Source organism: Acinonyx jubatus, chromosome D1 (genome assembly GCF_027475565.1).
Source record: "Acinonyx jubatus isolate Ajub_Pintada_27869175 chromosome D1, VMU_Ajub_asm_v1.0, whole genome shotgun sequence".
Taxonomy (NCBI): domain Eukaryota; kingdom Metazoa; phylum Chordata; class Mammalia; order Carnivora; family Felidae; genus Acinonyx; species Acinonyx jubatus.
This window is the reverse complement of record NC_069390.1, coordinates 73762815-73784973: the sequence shown is the minus strand read 5'-3', so window position 1 is coordinate 73784973 and position 22159 is coordinate 73762815. Positions and strand designations below refer to the sequence as shown.

At 37.8% G+C, this 22159-nt stretch overlaps 1 protein-coding gene across 12 annotated transcripts in view; it reads right to left on the bottom strand.

The window, feature by feature from the left end:
• The window catches only part of DEUP1 (deuterosome assembly protein 1), an 81616-nt gene that overhangs the window by 16370 nt on the left and 43087 nt on the right, over positions 1-22159 (bottom strand). For 10 of the 12 annotated variants that reach the window (XM_053203781.1, XM_053203788.1, XM_027040016.2 and 7 more), the window contains 4 exons: positions 17747-18001; positions 14582-14668; positions 4131-4154; positions 502-698 (listed from right to left, as the gene is read on the bottom strand). In XM_053203781.1, the coding sequence (XP_053059756.1) occupies positions 502-698; positions 4131-4154; positions 14582-14668; positions 17747-18001 (563 nt within the window). The remainder of the gene's footprint in view (positions 1-501; positions 699-4130; positions 4155-14581; positions 14669-17746; positions 18002-22159) is intronic. The other 2 variants (XM_053203786.1, XM_053203789.1) reach the window with 2 other exon arrangements.

Below are 22159 nucleotides of genomic sequence, written 5' to 3'. Positions count from 1 at the left end.
AATTTTCCACATGCTTCTCTTCGCTCAGAGAAAACCTCTTACCCACCCTCCAATTCCTTTCCTACGAAGGGACCAACAGTTTGTCGCTACTGCTGGAGTTGTCAATATAAAGCGTATATTTTGAAAGTCAGAAGTGACCTATTTTCTATTCTGTTTGAACAATATACGTAACATATTAAAATCTAGCTTTTCTATTCTTATGACATAAAAAAATAAGATTACTTCTTTGTATACTTTGTGTGCCACATCAGCTTCTAAGAAGGGTTTGAAGTAAGTAGAATTCACTGTAACGCTACCATTTCACTGTTGTATTTTGAAAGCTATTGACAGCACAGAATTTAATATAAAACAATATATCTATACTACTGTATTATCACTACAGAATAAAATGCTAACAATTGAAGAGAAAGTATATAAAAGTTCTCCGTTGAGTTGTTTAAAAATAAATGTTTCTATTAAATGTTTATACAGTTGTGTCCTTATACAATGGAGCTAACATACCTATCTTCATTTTTTTCCATTTTCATTTGGTTTTGATAGGTGTACCGTCCCATTTCTTCATAGGTATTTTGATTGGCCCATGCTGATTTGCCATTGGAGCGAAGTTTTGCAAGATCATTTCGGAGCCTTTCATTCTCGTGTTCCAGTTTGTTAATAGACGTATGCCTCGAATGTTCCCTGTTAGTGAAGTCCAAACTCTAGAGAATGAAAAAACCATCACTGAAAAAACTGCTCCTTATAAGGGAATGCGTATTTTCTGTGCACTTAGACATGGCTGTCGTAAGCCCCTTTCATCTGAGTCCAGGGACATGGCTCTACCTTTGTGTGCCTCCTGAAGCCCTCTCCTGCCCTCACCTCCTCACAACACGGACACTCAGTGACAGCTGCCACCGAACGCTTCACAACGAGAGCAATGCATCCACCACTGTCCGTGTTCACTTCTGCACTAGCGTTCTCTCTCTCTAGAACAGACTGGCTGGATTTAAGGGTTTTCGTGTCTACAGGGTATGCCTTCCAGCATTAATAATAGAACCAGAATGAACACACATTTCAATTTTGGAAGATTTTTTTGCTCTGATTACAGTAATATATGTCATTATAGAAAATCACATATCGATTCCCCACTGTTGGGTGATGAACAATTATCTACTAAATCCATACAGACTGGAGTCTGATTCTGGACCATTTGAGAGCAAAGATCTAACAGTTGAAATTGTGGCAGTACTAGTCTTCAGGCATGCGGCTTCATGATGTAGTTTTACTATCTGGTATGCACCACCTAATCTTAATGTGTCCTAAGAAGGGGATATGAAACATGTTCAGATCACAAAATGAGCGGTTTACAAAGCAAGAACAAAGATTTCTGATGAGTTTTGAATTAAATGCTGTAAGAAATTTTATGGAGAGTCTACACTTTTCTTCTCACAGAGTTTAAAAAAACAGGACATAGTCTCACACAAAAACTCATGAAAATGCTTTCAATGACTACATGGTCCTTTCTAGTCCTGTGATTTAGATATCTGTGGGTCATGTAGTTGCTGATTCAACAAGAGTTTTTTGTTGTCAGAGGGTAACATTTTAGCACAAAAAGTATGACATGGATAAAGTATCATCTTTGAAGCTCCAAATTTCTATGGTTATAAGCCCATAAGACTATAGATGAATATGTCTTAGAAATTTTATTTTGAAGTTTCTAAATGTAAGGTTTTGGCATGTAGGCCACTTCATGGCCTAGGCATCCCATAAAGTCATTATTTTTATTTTTACTAACTGCATGTCTTATATTATTCACATAATATTATATATCATATTAGTATCAGGATTGATAAGTGTAGAAATGTGTACAAATTAAGTATTAAAAAGGTTTACCTATTTGTTTTAATTTTTGCTTTCAAAGGCCAAGCCTGCTTACTACATTTTCTGTTTACTGCCTAATGTGTTACAGAAGTTCATGAATCGTTAGAAAGGTCCCACTTTTGAAAGAAAATTCTTCAGGAGGCCAAATTGCCCCAGAACAACACAGAAAGGGTTATGTGTTTATACAGCTATTGACCAAGGTGCCCTTTGGAATAGAAGGATCATTAAAGGTATGTCTCTGCTTGTTAGGCCCTTGCCTTTTGTAGGTCTTCACGTTTGCTCATTGAGATACATCAGTGCAGATAAAAGAGTAATCTGTAGCATGCTTTCCAAGAGAAAGGATTGTTTATTCTAAAATTAGAGTAGATTGGGGCACCTGGGTGGCTTGGTCGGTTAAACGTTTGACTTTGGCTCAGGTCATGATCTCACACTTTGTGGGTCTGAGCCCCGCGTTGGGCTCTGTGCTGACAGCTTAGAGCCTAGAGCCTGTTTCGAATTCTGTGTCTCCCTCTCTCTCTGTTCCTCCCCTGCTCATGCTCTGTCTCTCTCTCTCCTTCAAAAATAAATAAATAAATAAATAAGTTAAAAATCTTTAAAATTAGAGTCGATTTATAATAAATATAAAGGAGGCCATCTCATAAAATTTTGCCCTTCCTAAGATAAGTATTCATATGAACAGATCTGGTAGAGAAAGTTCATGAAGGATTGAAAATTTTACTCTAAAAAAATCTATTCATCAAAATATGTAATTCTTGATGGTCTGCTGCTCGGTTATAATTTTATTCAAGCCTTTTCTATAAATTTGGATTTCGTCTGTGATTCTTTTTGGCCCAATGTTGGTTTAAAGTAATTAAGAATGATAGTAATAATTTTTTTTTTAATTTTTTTTTCAACGTTTTTTTATTTATTTTTGGGACAGAGAGAGACAGAGCATGAACGGGGGAGGGGCAGAGAGAGAGGGAGACACAGAATCGGAAACAGGCTCCAGGCTCTGAGCCATCAGCCCAGAGCCTGACGCGGGGCTCGAACTCACGGACCGCAAGATCGTGACCTGGCTGAAGTCGGACGCTCAACCGACTGCGCCACCCAGGCGCCCCGATAGTAATAATTTTTTAAAAGACTGTATAATTTTCTAAATGCACCATAATTAAATAAGTGTTGTGAGCATGACCTGAAAAAATTACATAGGTAATGTATTTGCATAATTTATATTTCAAAGCATATTCCATTTTCCTTGACGACAACATTTTTGGGCTCTCTCATTTCATGTTTTTCTTAAAGGCTTTTCTAGTAATGTCAGGACTGTATCCTTCACTAGATGGGTTATCGTATGAAAATAGGTACTGATTAAATTCTACCTCTGTATTTCTGATGGGTTATTTGATAGGCCTGTTAGCTAAAATTTTCTTCCCTCAAATTTTAGGGTTTTGTAGTTTTAATCCATTGCTTCATTCTCGAAATGGCAAAACTTCCTAGTACTTACTTACTCTGGCATGCCAGCATGAGGCCAGTTAAATTACTGCAGTGTCTGAAGAACAGTATTTTATGTTACACTTTTTCTTTTAAATTCACGTATGTTCAACAATAATAGGCTAACAAAGTACTTCTACAGAAGGACAGGCTTTAACCATGTTTTTGTTTTATGGTTAGTATATTAATTTTTAATACATCAATGGATGTTTTAGATTGTTGTGAGGGTAGTAATTTTTTATGCTATTATTTTATTTGGCAAACTTCACGGATGGTGAAGGGCAGATGAGCAAATGAGTCTTAAAAATTACCACCAATTCTGAATTCTGATGAAATCTGATTTTACGGCACGTTTCTTAGATGCAGGAAAATTTAATAAATATACTCACGGGCCTAAGTAAATATGGAATCACAAAAAAAACTATCATGAAAAACTTGATTTCTCATTAGCTACCCAGGGAAATACAGGCAAACACCTCATACTTTTCTCTGAGTAACTGTTTTTGCACAAATCCAAGGGGAACGTCTTTCTCAGAGCCACTTCTGTTACAGTTTTAAAAGCATCTCTCTGAGACCCGAGGAAGAGTTACCAACCAGGCGGGCAGTTCCTTCACATACTCAATGGAGGGAAAGGGGAGCTGCCATAGCTGGGAGCAGGGGACAGCTAATGACTGAGGGCAGGTCCCTACCACTGGGTGAGGGCCTTGTTTAAACTTTCTTTCCCTAAGTGTGATAAACAGGGTGCTTTACAGTTAGTCAAGTGGAAAAATTCCCAAAGTTCTAGTTATTTAGAAATGACCTACCTTAATGTCAGTGATTTCATTTGTCTGGAAAGGAAAAAGAATTGTTATTCGAATATTATCCAAATACCACATATTTTAGAAGCCCTAAAATAATGATGTAAATATTTTGTTTCTTACTGCCTGGGGTAAAAATTCAGCACCAATCCTTTAATTCCATGTTTATTTATCCATTACAATTATTTCAGAAAGAATTAACTATCTAATTGTGGGATTTGAACACATAACAGATAGGAGTTTTCTTTAGTATGAAATCTTTAAACTAATGAGTGCTACATAAAGTAACAAAATAGATTGTATACTTTTTAAAAAATTCTTTTTAATGTTTATTTATTTTTGAGAGAGAGAGAAAGAGAGACAGAGAGTGAGCAGGGGTGGGCAGAGGGAGGGGGAGACACAGAATCTGAAGCAGGCTCCAGACCCTGAGCTGTCAGCACAAAGCCCGACGCAGGGCTTGAACTCACAAACTACGAGATCATGACCTGAGCCGAAGTCAGAAGCTTAACTGACTGAGCCACCCAGGCGCCCCAGATCATACACTCTTAAAGAACAAAGAATTATATTTGCTCTTTTTTTTTTTTTAAATTCAATAGGCACTTGAGATTTTTCTCTTTGGGGAGTGGCTTGACTATTTCAGTTATCAAAGTCAATTATAAATCTTCACATACAAAAAAAGAGAGAGCAATGATAAAGTTAACTTTCTATATGAATTACAATTCAACATAAAGCATATATGATTAAATACTATATTAATAAGGCATCACACTGAAGGCCACACATCAATGGCACTCCATTTTATGATATCCATCCAATTAACCACTCTTTAAACAAACACATGTTGTATATATATGTGCTAAGTGCCACAGAGGTAATCAAGTACAAAAAAGGGACCCTGCTCTCATGGAAAATACAATAAAACCGAGTAGACTAAATTAACATGTATGAAAAAACAGTGAATAATATAGATAAAGTATAATTATATATTAAATTATGCTGCACCAAGTATAAACTCAAATGTTTCTGAATCAATGAATGGCAACTGAGATCATGCAGAAGGTGAGATAAAACAACACTCTGGCAATCTCTCATGATGTGAGCAATAATTCCCATGAAAGTTTACTCATGCCTCTTACACTACAGGTGAGACCCACAAATCCACAAGTATTCATCGAGCCCTATCCTATACCAAACCCTCTATGAAGAAGTATAAAATATAGTCCACTTCTCCCATCAAGAAGTCTACGACTGATGAGACAAAACATACATACACTAAGCAGTTAAAAAAATAAAGGATGACAATCCAAAACTCAGTGCTAAGGAAAAGCATTCAGGTGGAGGATATATAAAGGATTCATTCATTCATTCATTTGTTCACTCACTCACTCATTCATTTGTTCATTCACTCATCTAACAAAATATTTTTTCACTGCCTCCTATGTTCAGGCACTGTACTAAGTGCTTGGATATAATGGTAAACTAGGACCGTAACTGCCCTCAATGGGCCTACTGGTAAGGGGATGGGTAGCTGACAAGAAACAGGTAATTTTAACCCTGTACTATGATGGGTGTTAAATAAAGGATGTTATGGTGGTTTCTAGGAGGGACACTTAGCAGAGCAGAGGAAAATCAAAGAAGATTTTGTATAGCATGTAAAATTTATGCTGAGTTATCTAAAACATTAACAGGGCATAACTATGTGAAGTGGGAAAAGGGAATTTTTAGGTAGAAGGAAAGCATGTGCGAAAGCCTGGAAGCAAGAAAGAGCATGAGAAGTGACCATCACATATGCAGATGAGACTGAGACAGGTCTAGCTCTAGCAGAGGGTTTGTTGTAGGTCACCATAAGGGACACAAAGTGGGAGAGCCAGATTAAGGAAGCCATGGAATATAAAGAGTTCTAACCTCCTATTGGAAATTGAGCACATGTTCTTGATAGGAAGAAGAACACAAGGAAAGGTTGTGTCTGGGATAAGAAGGGGAGAGCTTAGAAGCCACGAGGTAATCCAGAGGAGGTAACTGGGAGGTAACTTGACGGATCTATCCTTTAAGGGAAAGCATGGAGCCAGAGGCGCAAGAGCCAACAGCAAAACTGGGGGAATGAGGAGAGGCAGGAACAGTAGTGGGAGGAGCCAATGAATAAAACAGAAGAAACAGAGAGAACCATAGGATATTATAGCAGTATTATGCATTTGGAGTTATCCAAACCAACTTACAAGCTACATGATCTTAGGCAAGTTACTTAAAAACATAAAGATTCCATTCCTTTTTCTGTGAAATGATATCGTCATACCCAACCACCACATACTTGTTATAAGGATAGAGACACTATGTATGTAAAGCGTCCAGCAGATTATAAGGCATGGAGTAAATACCCAATACATTGCAGATCTTTGTTATTATACAGTTCTCCAAGTTTCCCTGACTCTCCCTCATCTCTGGTCTTTGTATATTCTATTCTTTCAGCATGACTCCTTCCCACCAATCTGTATGGCTGACTGCTCCCCAGATGCCTTTTATTATCCCACGACAGGGTTAAGTAATCCCTATCAGTGCCCCTGAATTCTGAGCTTTCCTATTACTCTTCAGCATAAGTGTCCAGTTAATTGTCCATATCTACTAATAATCGGTCTCCTTGTACTAATATTAAGTTTCCTAAGTTCAAGGATCTAGTCTGACTTATTCACAATCTTGGCATACTGTCAGATACATAGTAGGTATTCAGTAAATATGTATGGAATGAATGGAAACATTCCGTAGTGATTGTGGCATGGTATAGATAGGGAACAGAACAAAGAGCTCAGAAAGTAACCCACACACATACAGTCAACTGATCTTTAATAAAAGCACCAAGGACACACAGTGGGGAAAGGATAGTGTCTTCAATAAATATTGGGAAAACTGGATATTCACATGCAAAAGAATGACACTGGACCTCTATTTTATACCACTCACAAAAAAAAATAACTGGAAGTGGATTAAATACTTAAATATAAGACCTGCAACTGTAAAACTCCTAGAAGAAAACAGAGGGGAGACAGATATTTGATATTGGCTCCGGAAATGATTTGTTGTATTTGACACCAAAAGCACAGGCAATAAAAGCAAGAATAGACAAGTGGCACTATATAAAACTAAAAAAAAGCTTATTGCACAGCAAAGGAAACAATCATAGAGTGAAGAGGCAACTTCATGGGAGAAAATATTTGTAAACCGTATATCTGATAAGGGTTTAATTTCCAAAATATATAAGAAACTCACACAACTCAGTAGCAAAACAAACAAAATAAAACCCACAAACAAATAATGCAATTAAAAAATGTACAAAGGATCTGAATATACAGTTTTCCAAAGAAGACCCATAAAGGGCCAAGAATAAGAAGTTATGTGAAAAGGTGATCAACATCACTAATCATCATGGAAACGCAAGTCAAAACCACAATGAGGCATCACCTCATACCTGGTAGGATAGCTATTAACAAAAAGGCAAAATATAACAAGTGTTGGTGAAGATGTGGAGGAAAGGGAACTCTTGTACACTGTTGGTGGGAATGTAATCTTGCACCATCATTATGGAAAACAGTATGGAAGTTCCTCAAAAAAACAAAGATAGAACTACCATATGATCACCAATCCCACTTCTGGGTATATATCTAATGGAAATGAAATCAGTATTTAGAATAACCATCTGCATTCCCATGTTATTGCAGCATTATTCACAATAGCCAAGGTATGGATGAGTGGATAGAGAAAATGTGTTATTTGTGTATATATACTTATATACATACACAATGGAATATTATTCAGCCATAAAAAAGAAGGAAATCCTGCCATCTGCATCAACATGGATGAAACTGGATGACATTATGCTAAGTGACATAAACCAGAGAAAGACAAATACTGCATTATCTCACTTATACGTGGAATTAAAAAAACAAAATGATATTGTAATAACTTTGTATGGTGACAGGTAGTAACTATACTTATCATGGTGAGCACTGCATAGTGTACAGAATTGCCAAGTCACTATGTTGCACACCGGAAACTAATACAACATTGGATGTCACCTATACTTCAATTAAAAAAAAGCCAAATTCATAGAAGTAGACAGGAGGATGACAGTTGCCAGGGGCTGAGGGGTAGGGGAAAAGGCCAGATGTTGAGTCAAAGATGACTAGGTTCATTTATAAGATGACTAGGTTCTGGGGATCTACTATTCAGCATGATGACTATAGCTAATAATACTGTACTATACACCTGGAATTTGCTAAAAGGATAGATATTAAGCATTGTCACCACACGTACACACACACACACACACACACACACACACACGTTATAACTAGATGAAGATGGATGTGTTAATTAACTTGATTGTCGTAATCATCTCACAATGTATATACACATGCAATCACATTGTACAATTTAAGTATATACGATTTTATTTGTCAATTACACCTTGATAAACCTGGGAAAAAGGTTAAGTTTTAAGAAACGAAGTTGAAACTGGCTCATTGACTTGAAACATGAGTGCTAGTTTCCCTGTGGGACAAACATTTTCTAATATTCTCATGAGGAGCGAGGGAGCCTTGGAAGTTGTTGGCATCCTGTTGCATCTCCCTGTCCCATATTTATTTATTTTTTTAATATAATTTATTGTCAAGTTGGCTTCCATACAACACCCAGTGCTCATCCCAACAGGTGCCCCTCAATGCCCATCACCCACTTTCCCCTCCCTCCCACCCCCCATCCACCCTCAGTTTGTTCTCTGTATTTAAGAGTCTCTTCCGGTTTGCCTCCCTCCCTCTCTGTAACTATTTTTTCCCCCATATTTATTTCTAACCCTTCACTCCTGAGCCAGGTGTGTGGGACTCCTGTCAGGGAGAGCTGGTGAGGAATCTTTCCCTCCCCAGAGCCAAGCAGGGCCACTTATCCTGGGCAGGTCTTGGCTGACAATTTTGCCTGCTCTCCCTGATCTCAGAGACCAAACCCACTCTACTCTGTGACTGTGAGAGTACGTTTGGGAAGAACGGTAAGAGAATATTTCATGGCAATTGATGGGATGCAGCAAAGTTATAGCCAAAGGAACACATACAGCTTTAAAAGGCTTCACAATCAAAAACATATAAAATTAAGAAATTCAGTGTTTATATTAAGAAATACAAAGAGCAACAAAATAAAACAAATTGGGAGGAGGAAATTGATACAAGCTAAACATTATGAAATTAGAATGAATAGATGAAATAATAAATCCAAAAGCCAACACTTTTAAATACTAAAAAAATACATAATCCCCTTGTGTGCCAGGCTTTAAAAAAGGACAGAGAGCTAAACTATACAAGTTTAGGAATAAGAAAGGAAACATGAACATAGACTATAGAAAAGACAAAAAGAATTATAGGATATTACTACCTTTGGTAACAAGGAAACAAGTTGGAATGTGTAAAAATTTCCCAGAAAAATACAATCAAAGCAACCTAAGAAGAAGTGAAATCTGAAAATACCAAGTATGCTAAAAGAGAATGGAAAGGTAATTGTAAATATACTTCACTGAAACTTCAATGTCCAGATGGTTTCACAGCTAAGCTCTTTTTAACCTTTAAAGAATGGATAATTCCAATATTATTTAAACTATTCTAGATAACTCCTAAAGATGAATACTCCCAATTTTTGTTATAAAGCCAGCATAACTTTAAAACAAGTAGAAAAAACTGTGTATAAATCTCATTTATATACACAGGTCATAATTTCTGTTTTTAAATGTTTATTTATTTATTTTGAGAGACAGCGAGAGCATGAGAGAAGGGAAGGGCAGAGACAGAGGGAGAGAGAGAATCACAAGCAGGCTTTGCACTGTCAGCACAGAGCCCGACGTGGGGCTCGATTCTGTAAACCGTGAGATCATGACCTGCGCCAAAACCAAGAGTCAGACACTTAACCAGTTGACTGAGCCACCCAGGCACCCCCGCAGGTCATAATTTCCTAAATAAAATATTGTCACATAGAACCCAGGAATATGTTGAAATTGTTAGAGTATGACTGTTATGGGTTGAATTTTCTCTTCCCCTCCCCCCACAAAAGGTATGCTGAAATCCTAACTCCTATATCTCAGGATGTGGCCTTACTTGGAAAAAGGATCTTTACATAGGTAATAAAGTAAAGATGAGGTCACTAGGGTAGGACCTAATCCAACATGACAGGTATTCTACAAAAAGGGGAAATTTGGATACAGAGACAGACACCCATGGAGGGAAGACCACACGAAGAAACTGAAAGTTGGCCGTGAAGACAGAGACACAGGAAGGGCACCATGTGAAGATAGGACGATGCATGTATAATCCAAGGATTGCCACAGATTGCTGGCAAATCACTGGAAGCTATAAAGAGATAAGGAAGAATCCTCCTCCACAGGTTTCAGAGGGAGTATGGCCCTGGTAACACCTTGATCTTGGACTTCTACTTCCAGAACTATATGACAATAAGTTTCTATTGTTTTAAGTCACCCAGTTTGTGGTACTTTGTTATGGAAGGCCCAGCAAATGAATACAACGACCAAGAAGGTTCATTCCGCAAACTCAAAGATGGGTCAATATCAGGAAATCTGTCAACCATACTCTATCATACATCAACAAATTATAGACAAAACCACATGATGTCATAAATGCTGAAAAGCTATTTGATAAAAGCTGGCAGCAAATCTTAAAAACGCTAAGTAAACTAGGAATAAAAAGATATAAGACCATAGCCCAAGAACAATAATTATTCTAAACAGTGAAACTCTAAAACAATTTCATCTAGAATCAGAAATTAGACAGTTTTCTCAGCAATCACTCTTATTATTTAATATTCCCTTGAGGGTTTAGCAAATGCAGTATGACAAAAATAACTGATATGAACAGTAGAAAAAAAGAGCTAAAACTATCTATTTTTGTTGAAATGAGAGTATATCTCAAATATCCCTAAGAATCTCTAGTAAATGCCTACTAGAATTTAAAGACAATTTGCTTTTTTTTACTCTATTGGAAATAAGTTCTTAGATATGGACAAAGGAAAATACTTCACTTACAACTGTGACAAGAATTATAAAATACCTGAGCATAATTTTAAAAGAAAGGCACAGAACCTAAAGAAAGAAAATTGTAAGGTCTTATTGAAGAGCATAAACTGAGATATGAAGAAATGGAAAACGATGTCATATCCTTGGATGAGAAAATTTACTATCATGAAAGTGCCAGTTCTTTCAAAGTAATATGTAAACTTATTTTGATTCCAAATAAAACCCAACAGGAAATTATCTGGAGAAACGGGATAAATTGACCTTAACCTTCATATAAAAATTTAAATTGGGTTCTTGTTTTATATCATATGTAAAATTGTAATTCAAATGGATTAAAAGCTTAGATGGAAAAAGACACAAATCTTTGAAGACATTCTAACAATGTATACTGTCTAGAAGTTGGAAAAACCTTGTTATTCTAGGAAGAAAATTCAGAAGCTGCAAACAAAAAGATACACGTTTTTGACAAATGAAGGTTTAAAACTTTGTGTATGGTAGGGGTGCCTGGGTGGCTCAGTCACTTAAGCGTCTGCCTTCGGCTCAGGTCATGATCTCATGGCTTGTGGGTTCGAGCCCCGCGTCGGGCTCTGTGCTGACAGCTCAGAGCCTGGAACCTACTTTGGATTCTGAGTCTCCTTCTCATCTTTCTCAAAAATAAACAAACATTAAAACTTTGTGTATGGCAAAAAGATATCATAAATAAAATCACAAACAACAAATTAAGGAAATTGCTGTTATAAATTGACAAGAAAAAGACATCCCAACAGAAAAATGAGCAAAGAATAGAATTCATAGTACATTGCCAATAACATACAAAAATATACTCACAGTATCCAGAGAAATAGAAATTCAAGTACTACTGAGAAATCACTTTACACCCATCAGACTGCCAAAAATTTTAAAAAGCAGTAACACCTATTGCTGGTAAGGAGGAACATAAAAGGTATGCACATACAGAGATAGTAGAAATATGATTTGACAACAAATGTTTTAAAATTAAAACATACATATCCTTTTTTTAAAGTTTTTAAAATTTATTTTGAGGGAGAGAGAGAAAGACAGAGGGTGTTTGCAGGGTGGGGGGGGGGCAGAGAGAGAGGAAGAGAGAATCCCAAACAGGTTCCGCTGTGCTTTCAGAGTGCAGCCAGACACGGGGCTCCATCCCACAAGCCATGAGATCATGACCTGAGCCAAAATCAAGAGTCGGACGCTTAACCAACTGGGCCACCCAGACACCCCTAAAACATACATATTCTTTCAATCAGCAATTCTTTTCTTAGGAAGCTGTTCAAAAATGTATGTATGAAGATTTTTTTTACAGTATTGTTTATTTGTGCACAAATCTAGAAACAGAGTTGAATTAATGACGAATGAATTGATCCCGAAAAATAGTTGAATAAATTTTGATACATTCACGTCATGGGATATTATGAAGCCATTATACAAAATGAAATAGACCTAAACTAGTTGATTTATAACGATTCGCAAAAGATATTGCTAAGTGGACAAAAACAAGATGGAGAAAAGTATGCATAATGTAATCCAATTTATAATAAAAGTTAATATATGACTATATACATGTATGTATAGATATTAGTTATATGACTATACACATGTATGTATACATATTCACACGCACGCATACACATATATATGAATTAATATACATGAAAACTACAAAACAATACATACTGAACAGTTACCATGTGTTATCTGGTGGAGGAGGTTATGAGGTGGGTAGGGAAACAGAGCAAAGGGGAGAAGCAAGAACAAAAGACTGCACTAAAATCACTAGTATGTAAGTTATGATTCAATTTACTAAAAATTATATATATTTTACGTGAGTATATATTGATTTTCCTAAGAAATTACAAAAAAAAAGATGTTTTTCTTCTGTCTTATACAGATGTTGGTGATACAGAGTCAAAAAGCAATTTAGAATAATGTGTATATTATACACTTATTTCTGTAAAGGGACATTTAACTCCTCCCTTCTATATGTGTGTGTGAGCAAGAAAAAGTGATAGAATGCTACATACTAGTTTGTTAGCACTGGATATCTCTGGATTCCAAATTGGGATTGGGGAAAGCAGTGGAATAATTAGCTTCTTCTTTACAGATCTTTATGTGTTTTATCTCTCGAAAAAGCCAAAAACAAATAAGTGAACAAAACCAAACGCCTATACAAACCAGGGTGAAGCAGGCTCAGTGTGAGCTGTGATAAGGCAGAATTTATACCTGAAAACATTTAGTTTTTTAAAAAAAAACGACAAAACCACCACAAAGACCATTTTGTGAGAGGGGGAAAAAAAAAGATTTTCACGAGGGCAGGACTCAGTTCAAATTTTTGCGTGTTGAGCGTTTATAGGAACAAACGCCAGACGTCACACAGACGTTATGTAACAGACTGGGAAACCATGTACACTTCACTTTTTATCCGTCTATCCTTTGATTACACAATCTGTAAGCAGGGCCAAAGAAGGCAGAATGCTTGCGGAATGCCTCTAACTCTTTGATGTTAGGATACTTACTATTATGAGAACAAGTACCTACTATCACAGAAATCTAGAATCATGGAGAACTCCTAGTCTAACTTCCTTGTGTCATAGCTGAGGAGACTGAAGCCAGGTGAAGCAATCACCATAGTCATCTTTTATCCTCTCTATTCCCCCAGTGGTGGAAAAATTATTTTATTTCAAAATTTTCTCTCAGAGCAAATAAATGTTAAACAAGTAACGACAGTATTTCATTAGTTCAATAAAGAAAAGTTCTTATATTTACATATAAAAACCAACCTTCAACTGCTATATTAAGCAATGTAGAGCCGTTGGTTAAAATCACAAGGTCAATCCTCAATCATTCATTTCTTCATCCTTCCTTTCATTCAACCAACATTCACTGAACCCTACTATACCCCTGACATTGTGAGGTGCTGGTGGTACACACTTCAGTAAAATGTGGCCCCTGTTCACCACCCAGTGGGGAAGTGTCAGGCTACAAAACAAGCGACACCAAAATATAAACCCAGTGTGGATGGCACAACTCATTCTCACTGGAGTTTTAGGGGCAGCTTCATCAAGGGTACGGTTGACACATGAGTCAGGCCACGAGGATTTCAGAGGCAACCGTGAGAGCAAAAAAAAGCAAGGAAGTGGCATGTTTGAGGAAATGATCAGCCTGTAGCCCAATCCAAGAAAAGAACAGAGGAGAAAACTAGAAATTCAAATGTTCTAGCCTGAGGATAAAAGTAAGTTTAGTCCAAGTACAAGATAATTTGCTGCCCCCACTGCTGCCTGCCTGACGCATGGGACGTGCTTAGCAAATAATGTCTGGGCAAGTCTTGACCAAGTACGTAGTATCTCGGTTCAAGTTACTGGATAGTTTCAGCATTATTAATTACCATGTACTGTCCGGGGTCCAAATCTCCCATCATCCCTTTCAGGTGTGTGTTTTCAGTTCTGACAGCTTTGTATCTCATGTCTGAGACCTGGAAGGGGATCAGTAGGAAAAAGCGAGTGTAAAATTCATAATAAAAGCTCACAATTGTATTAAAATTAATTGTATTCACATAAACATTTTCTAAGGGCAGTGAAGAGAAACGCTTCTTAGGCACTATCATTCCAAATCAGGTATTTGCATTCAGGTCTCTCTTTGGCAGCCCCACTTTACCCTCCTTTCCTGACCAGTGCTAAATTAAAAACAGATACTGACAATAATGATGTTCTTTCCCATACCAAAATTCCGTATCACTTCTATTTTCTATTGTATGCCAATTACTACCAGAAAAACCACTATTTAAAACATGTTCGAATAACACTGCCCATTGAATTCTTCACTACCTCATTTTTAACAATATGCAAATATGACTTTGATGTTTAATTTTGTTCTAATATTTCTGCCAAACGGCTCTCTTTTTGTGTGGCTGCTTCATTTTGTCTAATTTATTTATTTTTCCCTGATTTTTTCTACTTAGCAGTACTCAGAAATAGTATCTGCTCTTTTATTTACATAGGCCTCATTTCTATATAAAACACTTCCCTTGAAAAGACTTACTTTTGTAGATTACAAACTATAGTTTCCTTAACAAAAACCTAAAAATATCAAAAAACATAAAGGTGAAAATAAAAATCATCCACAACCAAAAGACAGTCTCTTCAGCAAATGGTGCTGGGAAAATTGGACGGCAACATGCAAGAAAATGAACCTGGACCACTTTCTTACACCAAATACAAAAATAAACTCAAAATGGATGAAAGACCTAAAACGTAAGAAAGGAAGCCATCAAAATCCTAAAGGAGAAAACAGGCAACAACCTCTTTGACCTTGGCCTCAGCAGCTTCTTACTTGACATGTCTCTGGAGGCAAGGGAAACAAAAGCAAAAATGAACTATTGGGACCTCATCAAGATAAAAAGCTTCTGTACGACAAAGGAAACAATCAGCAAAACTAAAAGGCAACCGATGGAATGGGAGAAGATATTTGCAATGACACATCAGATAAAGGGTTAGTATCCAAAATCTATAAAGAACTTATCAAACTCAACATCCAAAAAACAAATATTCCCTTGAAGAAATGGGCAAAAGACAGGAATAGAAACTTTTCCAAAGAAGATATCCAGATGGCTACAGACACATGAAAAGATGCTCAACATCATTCATCATCAGGGAAATACAAACCAAAACCACAATGAGATACCACCTCACACCCGTCAAAATGGTTAAAATTAACAACTTAGGCGACAGATGTTGGTGAGGATGTGGAGAAAGAGGGACCCGTCTGCACTGCTGGTGGGAATGCAAACTGGTGCAGCCACTATGGAAAACAGTGTGTGGTTCCTCAAAAACTTAAAAATAGAACTACCCTATGACCCAGCGATTGCACTACTAGGTATTTATCTAAAGGATACAGGAGTGCTGATTCGAAAGGGCACATGTAACCCAATGTTTATAGCAGCTCTATTGCTAATAGCCAAATTACGGAAAGAGCCTAAATGTCCATTGACGAATGGACAAAAATATATACAATGGAATATTATTTGGCCATCAAAAAGAATGAAATCTTGCCACTTGCAATAATGTGGATGGAACTAGAGTGTGTTATGCAAAATAAGTCAGTCAGAGTCATATGATTTCACTCATATGTGGAATTTAAGAAACAAAACAGATGGACATAGGGGAAGGGAAGCAAAAACAAGATAAAAACAGGGAGATGAACCATGAAGAGACTCTTAAATACAGAGAACAAACTAAGGGGTGCTGGTGGGGTGTTGGGGCGGTGGGCTAAATGGGCGATGGGCATTAAGGAGGGCACTTGCTGGGATGAACACTGGGTGTTATATGTAAGTGATGAATCACTAAATTCTATTCCTGAAATCATTATTACACTACATGTTAACTAAGTTGGATTAAATTTTAAAAATTTCATTTCAAAAAAAAATCATCCATAATCCAGTTACCTGGATTATTCACACCTGTTCACACCTGTAAAATATCTTTTCCTATCAGGTACAACCACTGCCACTATCCCATCTATGCTGTTTTCCTGTGTATTGTACAAGTTGATCAGTTGAAGGTTTATAATTGGACAAAGGCCAAATCTCTTCTTGTTTTTATAATACACAGGATTTAAATAACCATCTTATTTATGAAGTGACCCTTAAATGCCCAGAAAGTTATTGAATGGTGCACGCAAAGCCTCCTGATTTGGGATTTAAAAAAGCAGGTAAACCTTACACTTTTTAATCACCAATTTGATGATGAATAAAGTGTTGAAGGAATTTCAAACAAAATGGAAGGAAGGAAGGAAGGAAGGAAGTTAGGAAGGAAGGAAGTTAGGAAGGAAGGAAGGAAGGAAAGAAACGGAAGGAGGGAAGACTTTGAAGTTCTTGCAGTATTTTAACAGTAGAACATGATAATTGCAGTTTTTTTTACCATGAACCATGCTGTGCGTTGAGTCAATGTTCAGTAAACATGGACTAATTTTCATGTTTCAACATCTATTTTTAAAAAACCCCAAAATAAATATATAAAATGGGGGGGGGTGTGCCTGGGTGGCTCAGTTGGTTTAGCGTCCAACTCTTGATTTCGGCTCAGGTCACGACCTTATGGACTGTGAGACTGAGCCCCGCATTGGCCCCTGCACTGACAGCACAGAGCCTGCTTGGGATTCTCTGTCTCCTTCTCTCTCTGTCCCTCCCCCGCTCATGCACGCTCTCAAAATAAATAAATAAACTTAAAAAATATATATCTCATATACACGTATATGTACATGGGGGTGGGAAGTATCCATGAAAGGCTGGAATAGAGGCCTTTTTTTAAGACAAAAAGTCTAATGGGATATAGAAAACAAATTCAAGAAAAAATCTTTGACTAGAGCATCCTGTGGGAGGCGATCAAAATACAGGTCACGAGAAAATGTTAGGACGGAATTTAATGCAATTATCTTGTGCTGTCACTTTTTCCCCGGTTCTTTTTTGATGACACTTCGCATTATTTCGCAAATGATGCTAGCCTCAGAAACAATAGCAAGAAATGCAACGGCTTATGAATCAATGATGAAGACTTACTATCAGAGCCGAGCAAGACAGTGACCTGGACAAGTGCTGTCCTGCCCGCTTGCATACCTGCTGTTTTGATAACATTTTTTCTTTTATTTCTAACTCCATTTTTAACTGTCTTTCCAGAAAGGCAGCTTTCTTCATGATAGTTGCTATAGTGATCTCCTTCTGATGAAGTTCCTCTGTTAGGTCCGAGATTTCATTCCTCATTCTTTCCTGCTCAGAACCATGGCACTCTTCCTCCTGATACAGTTGGCTTCTTATCTGCAGCAGATACATTCCAGCAAATATCAACAGATCTTTTTCTCTAGAAAGTGGCTTGAAGCTTTTGTTAGCCATGCTCAGCCTTCCCGTCCTCCCTTAAACCTTTGGCAGGCCCCACTTTACCCTCTTTTTCCAATCAAGGCTGAACGAAAAACAGATACTCACAATAAATGACTGATTTACTTGTCTCCTTTCAAATTCAAAATTCCATTTCTCACTTCTATTTTCTATTATATGCACATCACCACTTACCACTGATCCTACTTTGACAACCACTTTGACAGGAAGGTGGAGAAAACATCAAGCACTGAACCTCCCGGCTTCATTGAGATATAATTAGTATTCAAAAACTGCATGTACTTATATACGATTTGGTGAATTTGGACATACATGCATGCTACTATCACCACAACAGATGTAATAATCATGCCCATTACCTCCAAAAGATTCCTTGTGTTCCTTTAAAAAATTTTTTTTCGTGGTAAGAACGCTTAACGTGAGATCTACTCCTTTAAAATTGTAAGTGCATAATATCTTACTGTCAGCTATAGGCCCTGCTCTATAACTTCACTCTACACCCATCACACAACCACTGCAGAATGTGTGACGGAAGAGGTCTGGACTCACTACCCAGAGGTGGATGGACCAGGCATGTTTTTTAGGGAGAAAAAAACTGGCTTAGAACGGTTAGGTGCCTTGTTCAAGGTCATAAAGCTATTAACTGGCAGAGCCAGGACTAGAACCTAGGACTCTTGGTTTTAAATTCAGGGCTTTTTTTTTTCTTTTTTTACTACATTGTGGGTACTGTTTGTGACTGAATGCTATGTTTTTCAGAATCATGTTATAATAAATTTCAAACTTCTTGTATCCATGAAAATGCATCACCTCCTGCCCTTAAGCCTGTGGAGTCTCCTATCCTTAACCATAGTTAGGCCTTCCCTGTCAGCAACCTCTGGTTCACCTTGGGCTCCTCCCCACCCTGTCCCACCAAATACAGTCAGGCAGCAAATTCTGTCCCTTGCACTTCTAAATCTCTCTTCTGCTCTGCATTTCTACTATCACTGTCTTAGTCCAGCCTCTTACCACCTTTCTAGAAATCATTAACTGTGTCTAATTCTTGAGATCTGGAGATAAAGTACCCAATCGCCAGTCTCAAGAAGATCGTGGTCCGTTGGGGGAGACAAAAATAAACAATCAACGTCAGGGGTATGTAGTGGAGGGATGCTTAACCCAACCTGGGATGTCAGGATGGGCTTCTCGGAGGATGGGACGTCAGACAAATACTGAAGGATGAATAGAAGCCAGACGGAAGGCAGGGGTGGAGAAGGGCTCCCAGGCAAAGAGTGAAGAGTAGGGGTGAGAGAGAATGCAGACACAGCGAAGCAAGAGGAGTCTGGAATGGCCGGGACTTGGCGTGTTGTGAGACATGAGGCTGGAGAGGTTGGTGGAGTCCATCCACAAAGAGATTTATATGAATTTCTCCAGGGCACTTACTTCTAAAATTGATTTTATTTTCATTTCATCTTTAGACATTTCAGGATATATCTGTAAAAGAATAAGGGCACTCTCTTTCTCTTTTTAAAAAATAGCCAGAATACCAATGTAATATCTTAAAAATATTAACAACTCCTCCATATCATCAAATATCCAGGCAGTATTCAAATTTACAAATGTTTCAGAAGCTCAATGTATGTTTTCCTGTTTGTTTATTTGAATTGTGATCTAAATTTGTGGACTGGATCATATCTTTCTTTTTGTGTGTGTTCTAAGTAGTCTGTATACATCATCTAAGCCATGCAAGAGTTCTCTGTTTTGCAGAATGAAGGAGTTAAGTATGTAACTTTTCACAGTTACATTCCTGGTGACAGGCAGTCTGATTCTAGGACCTTACTACCCATTGTGCCATGTAACCCATGGGCGCAGGGTCCTAGAAGGTGGTTCACACATTGGAAAAAGCTAGCATGGGATGACCTAACATGGAAAGGACACGTGTCCAGAAGGCAAACTTGGCTTGTCTTTAGCTTTATACCACCAACCCCCCTGTGATTTTGTTCTCAGTACTAACATTTTTAGAATTTCAGAGTTTGACATGACCTTAGGAATCACATGGTCCAACTCCATCATTGAATAGATGAGGGGGAAAAACAAAAAGGACTCACCAGGAAGGGAACTAACTGGGCTTGAGTCACCCAACTCCGAAGAGCAAAAGAAGGGACCAGGAGACAGAGGGTACAAATGTCCTCACCCTGAGGACAATGTTACAGGTCTCATTTTGTCTCCAATCTTCTCTCTCTGTTTTTTTTTTTTTTTCCTTACAATTTATTTGATGAAACAACAGGGCTGTTCTGGGGTTTGTCCCCGTTTGGATTTTGCTGATTACATCCCTGTTGTGTAGTTAACATGTTCTCTTAAAATGGAACTTTTAAAATGTGCAAACATGAATATCCCATTATGAGAAAGGAATAAACTATTTTTATTATTTTCACAGCGTTTAGATACTAAAACAACATGCTATACTGCAAAGCTTCCTGCTAAATGAGATTAATTTACCGAGCTCTAAATGACTTTTGGCTTTATTAAAAATGTCAATTTTATCACAAAACAAAAATAGTTCTACACTGAAAAACAGAGAAAGAAATAAGACACTTGCAGGATTCATAATACATGGCTCTTGTTGCTTTTATTACAAGAGAATGAAAATGCTCTCCACAAACACTTCCTGGGAGCTACAGCTATTTATACCCAATTCATTTGTTACCTTTTCTGCACAGCAGTGCATTATCTAGAGGTCTCCAAGAGCCCATGAAGAGAATTTGTGCCTAGCATTCTCTCCTTCCATGTCAAAACTGTGCAATGTCAGTAGATTCCTTATTACTAAGGGTTTTATTGAGTGTGGGAGGTTCAGAATGGTGTAACTATACTTTAGGTGGCTTTAATCAACCTTTGTATCATAATGCATTCACTGGGGACACGAGTAAAGAACAGTTTTTCAAAGTTATACTTTTAAATAGCAGTGAAATCAGTTTCATGGGAGTATGTGAAAAATATAAGGAAAATGACCGTTAATTCATAACACCTTTTCTACACTTAATAGCTACCTGACGGTCAACTCTTTGGGAGACAGGATTTGCCTTTCACATCATTGTAGTTCCTACAGAAATGAGCAGAATAGCGAGAGTCCTGCTAGATGCTCAGTAAATGATTGTTGACTTTATACAAACAGCCACTGAATTCATGAACCTACACAATTATGGGAGACCTTCACCTTCATTCATTCTCCAAATACTTATTTTCACTTTCGTGTGCTGGGATAGATGATAATTCAAAGCCACGCTCAGGTTTTTCCAATTGTTTAGATCATATAATATTGAATATTAGGTGTGATCCTCAAACCTAAAGACCAGAGACGTGGGTAGCAGCCATGATAAGCTTCGTGGAAAGGAAACCACCATTGGATTTTGCTAGGGAGAGAAGAGAATATGCTTTCTGTAGGCAGCTGGGAACCACAAGGTGTTCAAGGACAGCGCCCGGGCCTCATTCACCCTTGTATTCCCAGCTCCTGGCAGTCTACTTGGCACGTTAGGTGCTCGGTGACAAAGGGCGGGTGTAACCAATACCAAGAGCAGCCTTCGCTTACTAGACGCTCCCTCTGAGCTAGGCGAGCCCTGTTCTAAGCACTTTACTTGCGAGTTTTAAACGGATTTTACCTTAAGGGAAGAGCGTGGACTCTGGTGTCAGACTGCCTGAGTTCCAATCTGACCTCTGCTGCCTAACAGCTGTGTAACATCGGGGGAAATCACCTAACTTCTCTGTGCCTTAGGGTCCTCAAATGAGAAAGGAAGATAATATTAGCACCTACCTTATAAAATGGTTGTGAGGAATACATGAATTGAGATTTGTTAAGCCCTCAGAACAGCTCCCGGCACAGGTCAGTGCCAAGTAGAGGCTCTTATTAGCTCAGTTAATCCTTATCGCGATTTTATGAGGGAGGTGCTAATTATCCCATCCCCAAGCTAGAAATGCGGACCCTGAGCAGCTTGCACAGGCAACTTCCCCAAGCTCATGCACCTAAATATATGGTTGCATGCCTGAGTCTGTGCTCTCATTCTTCTCGCCATAAGCTACCTGTCACGGGGCCACAAGGCCCTTCACGTTTTA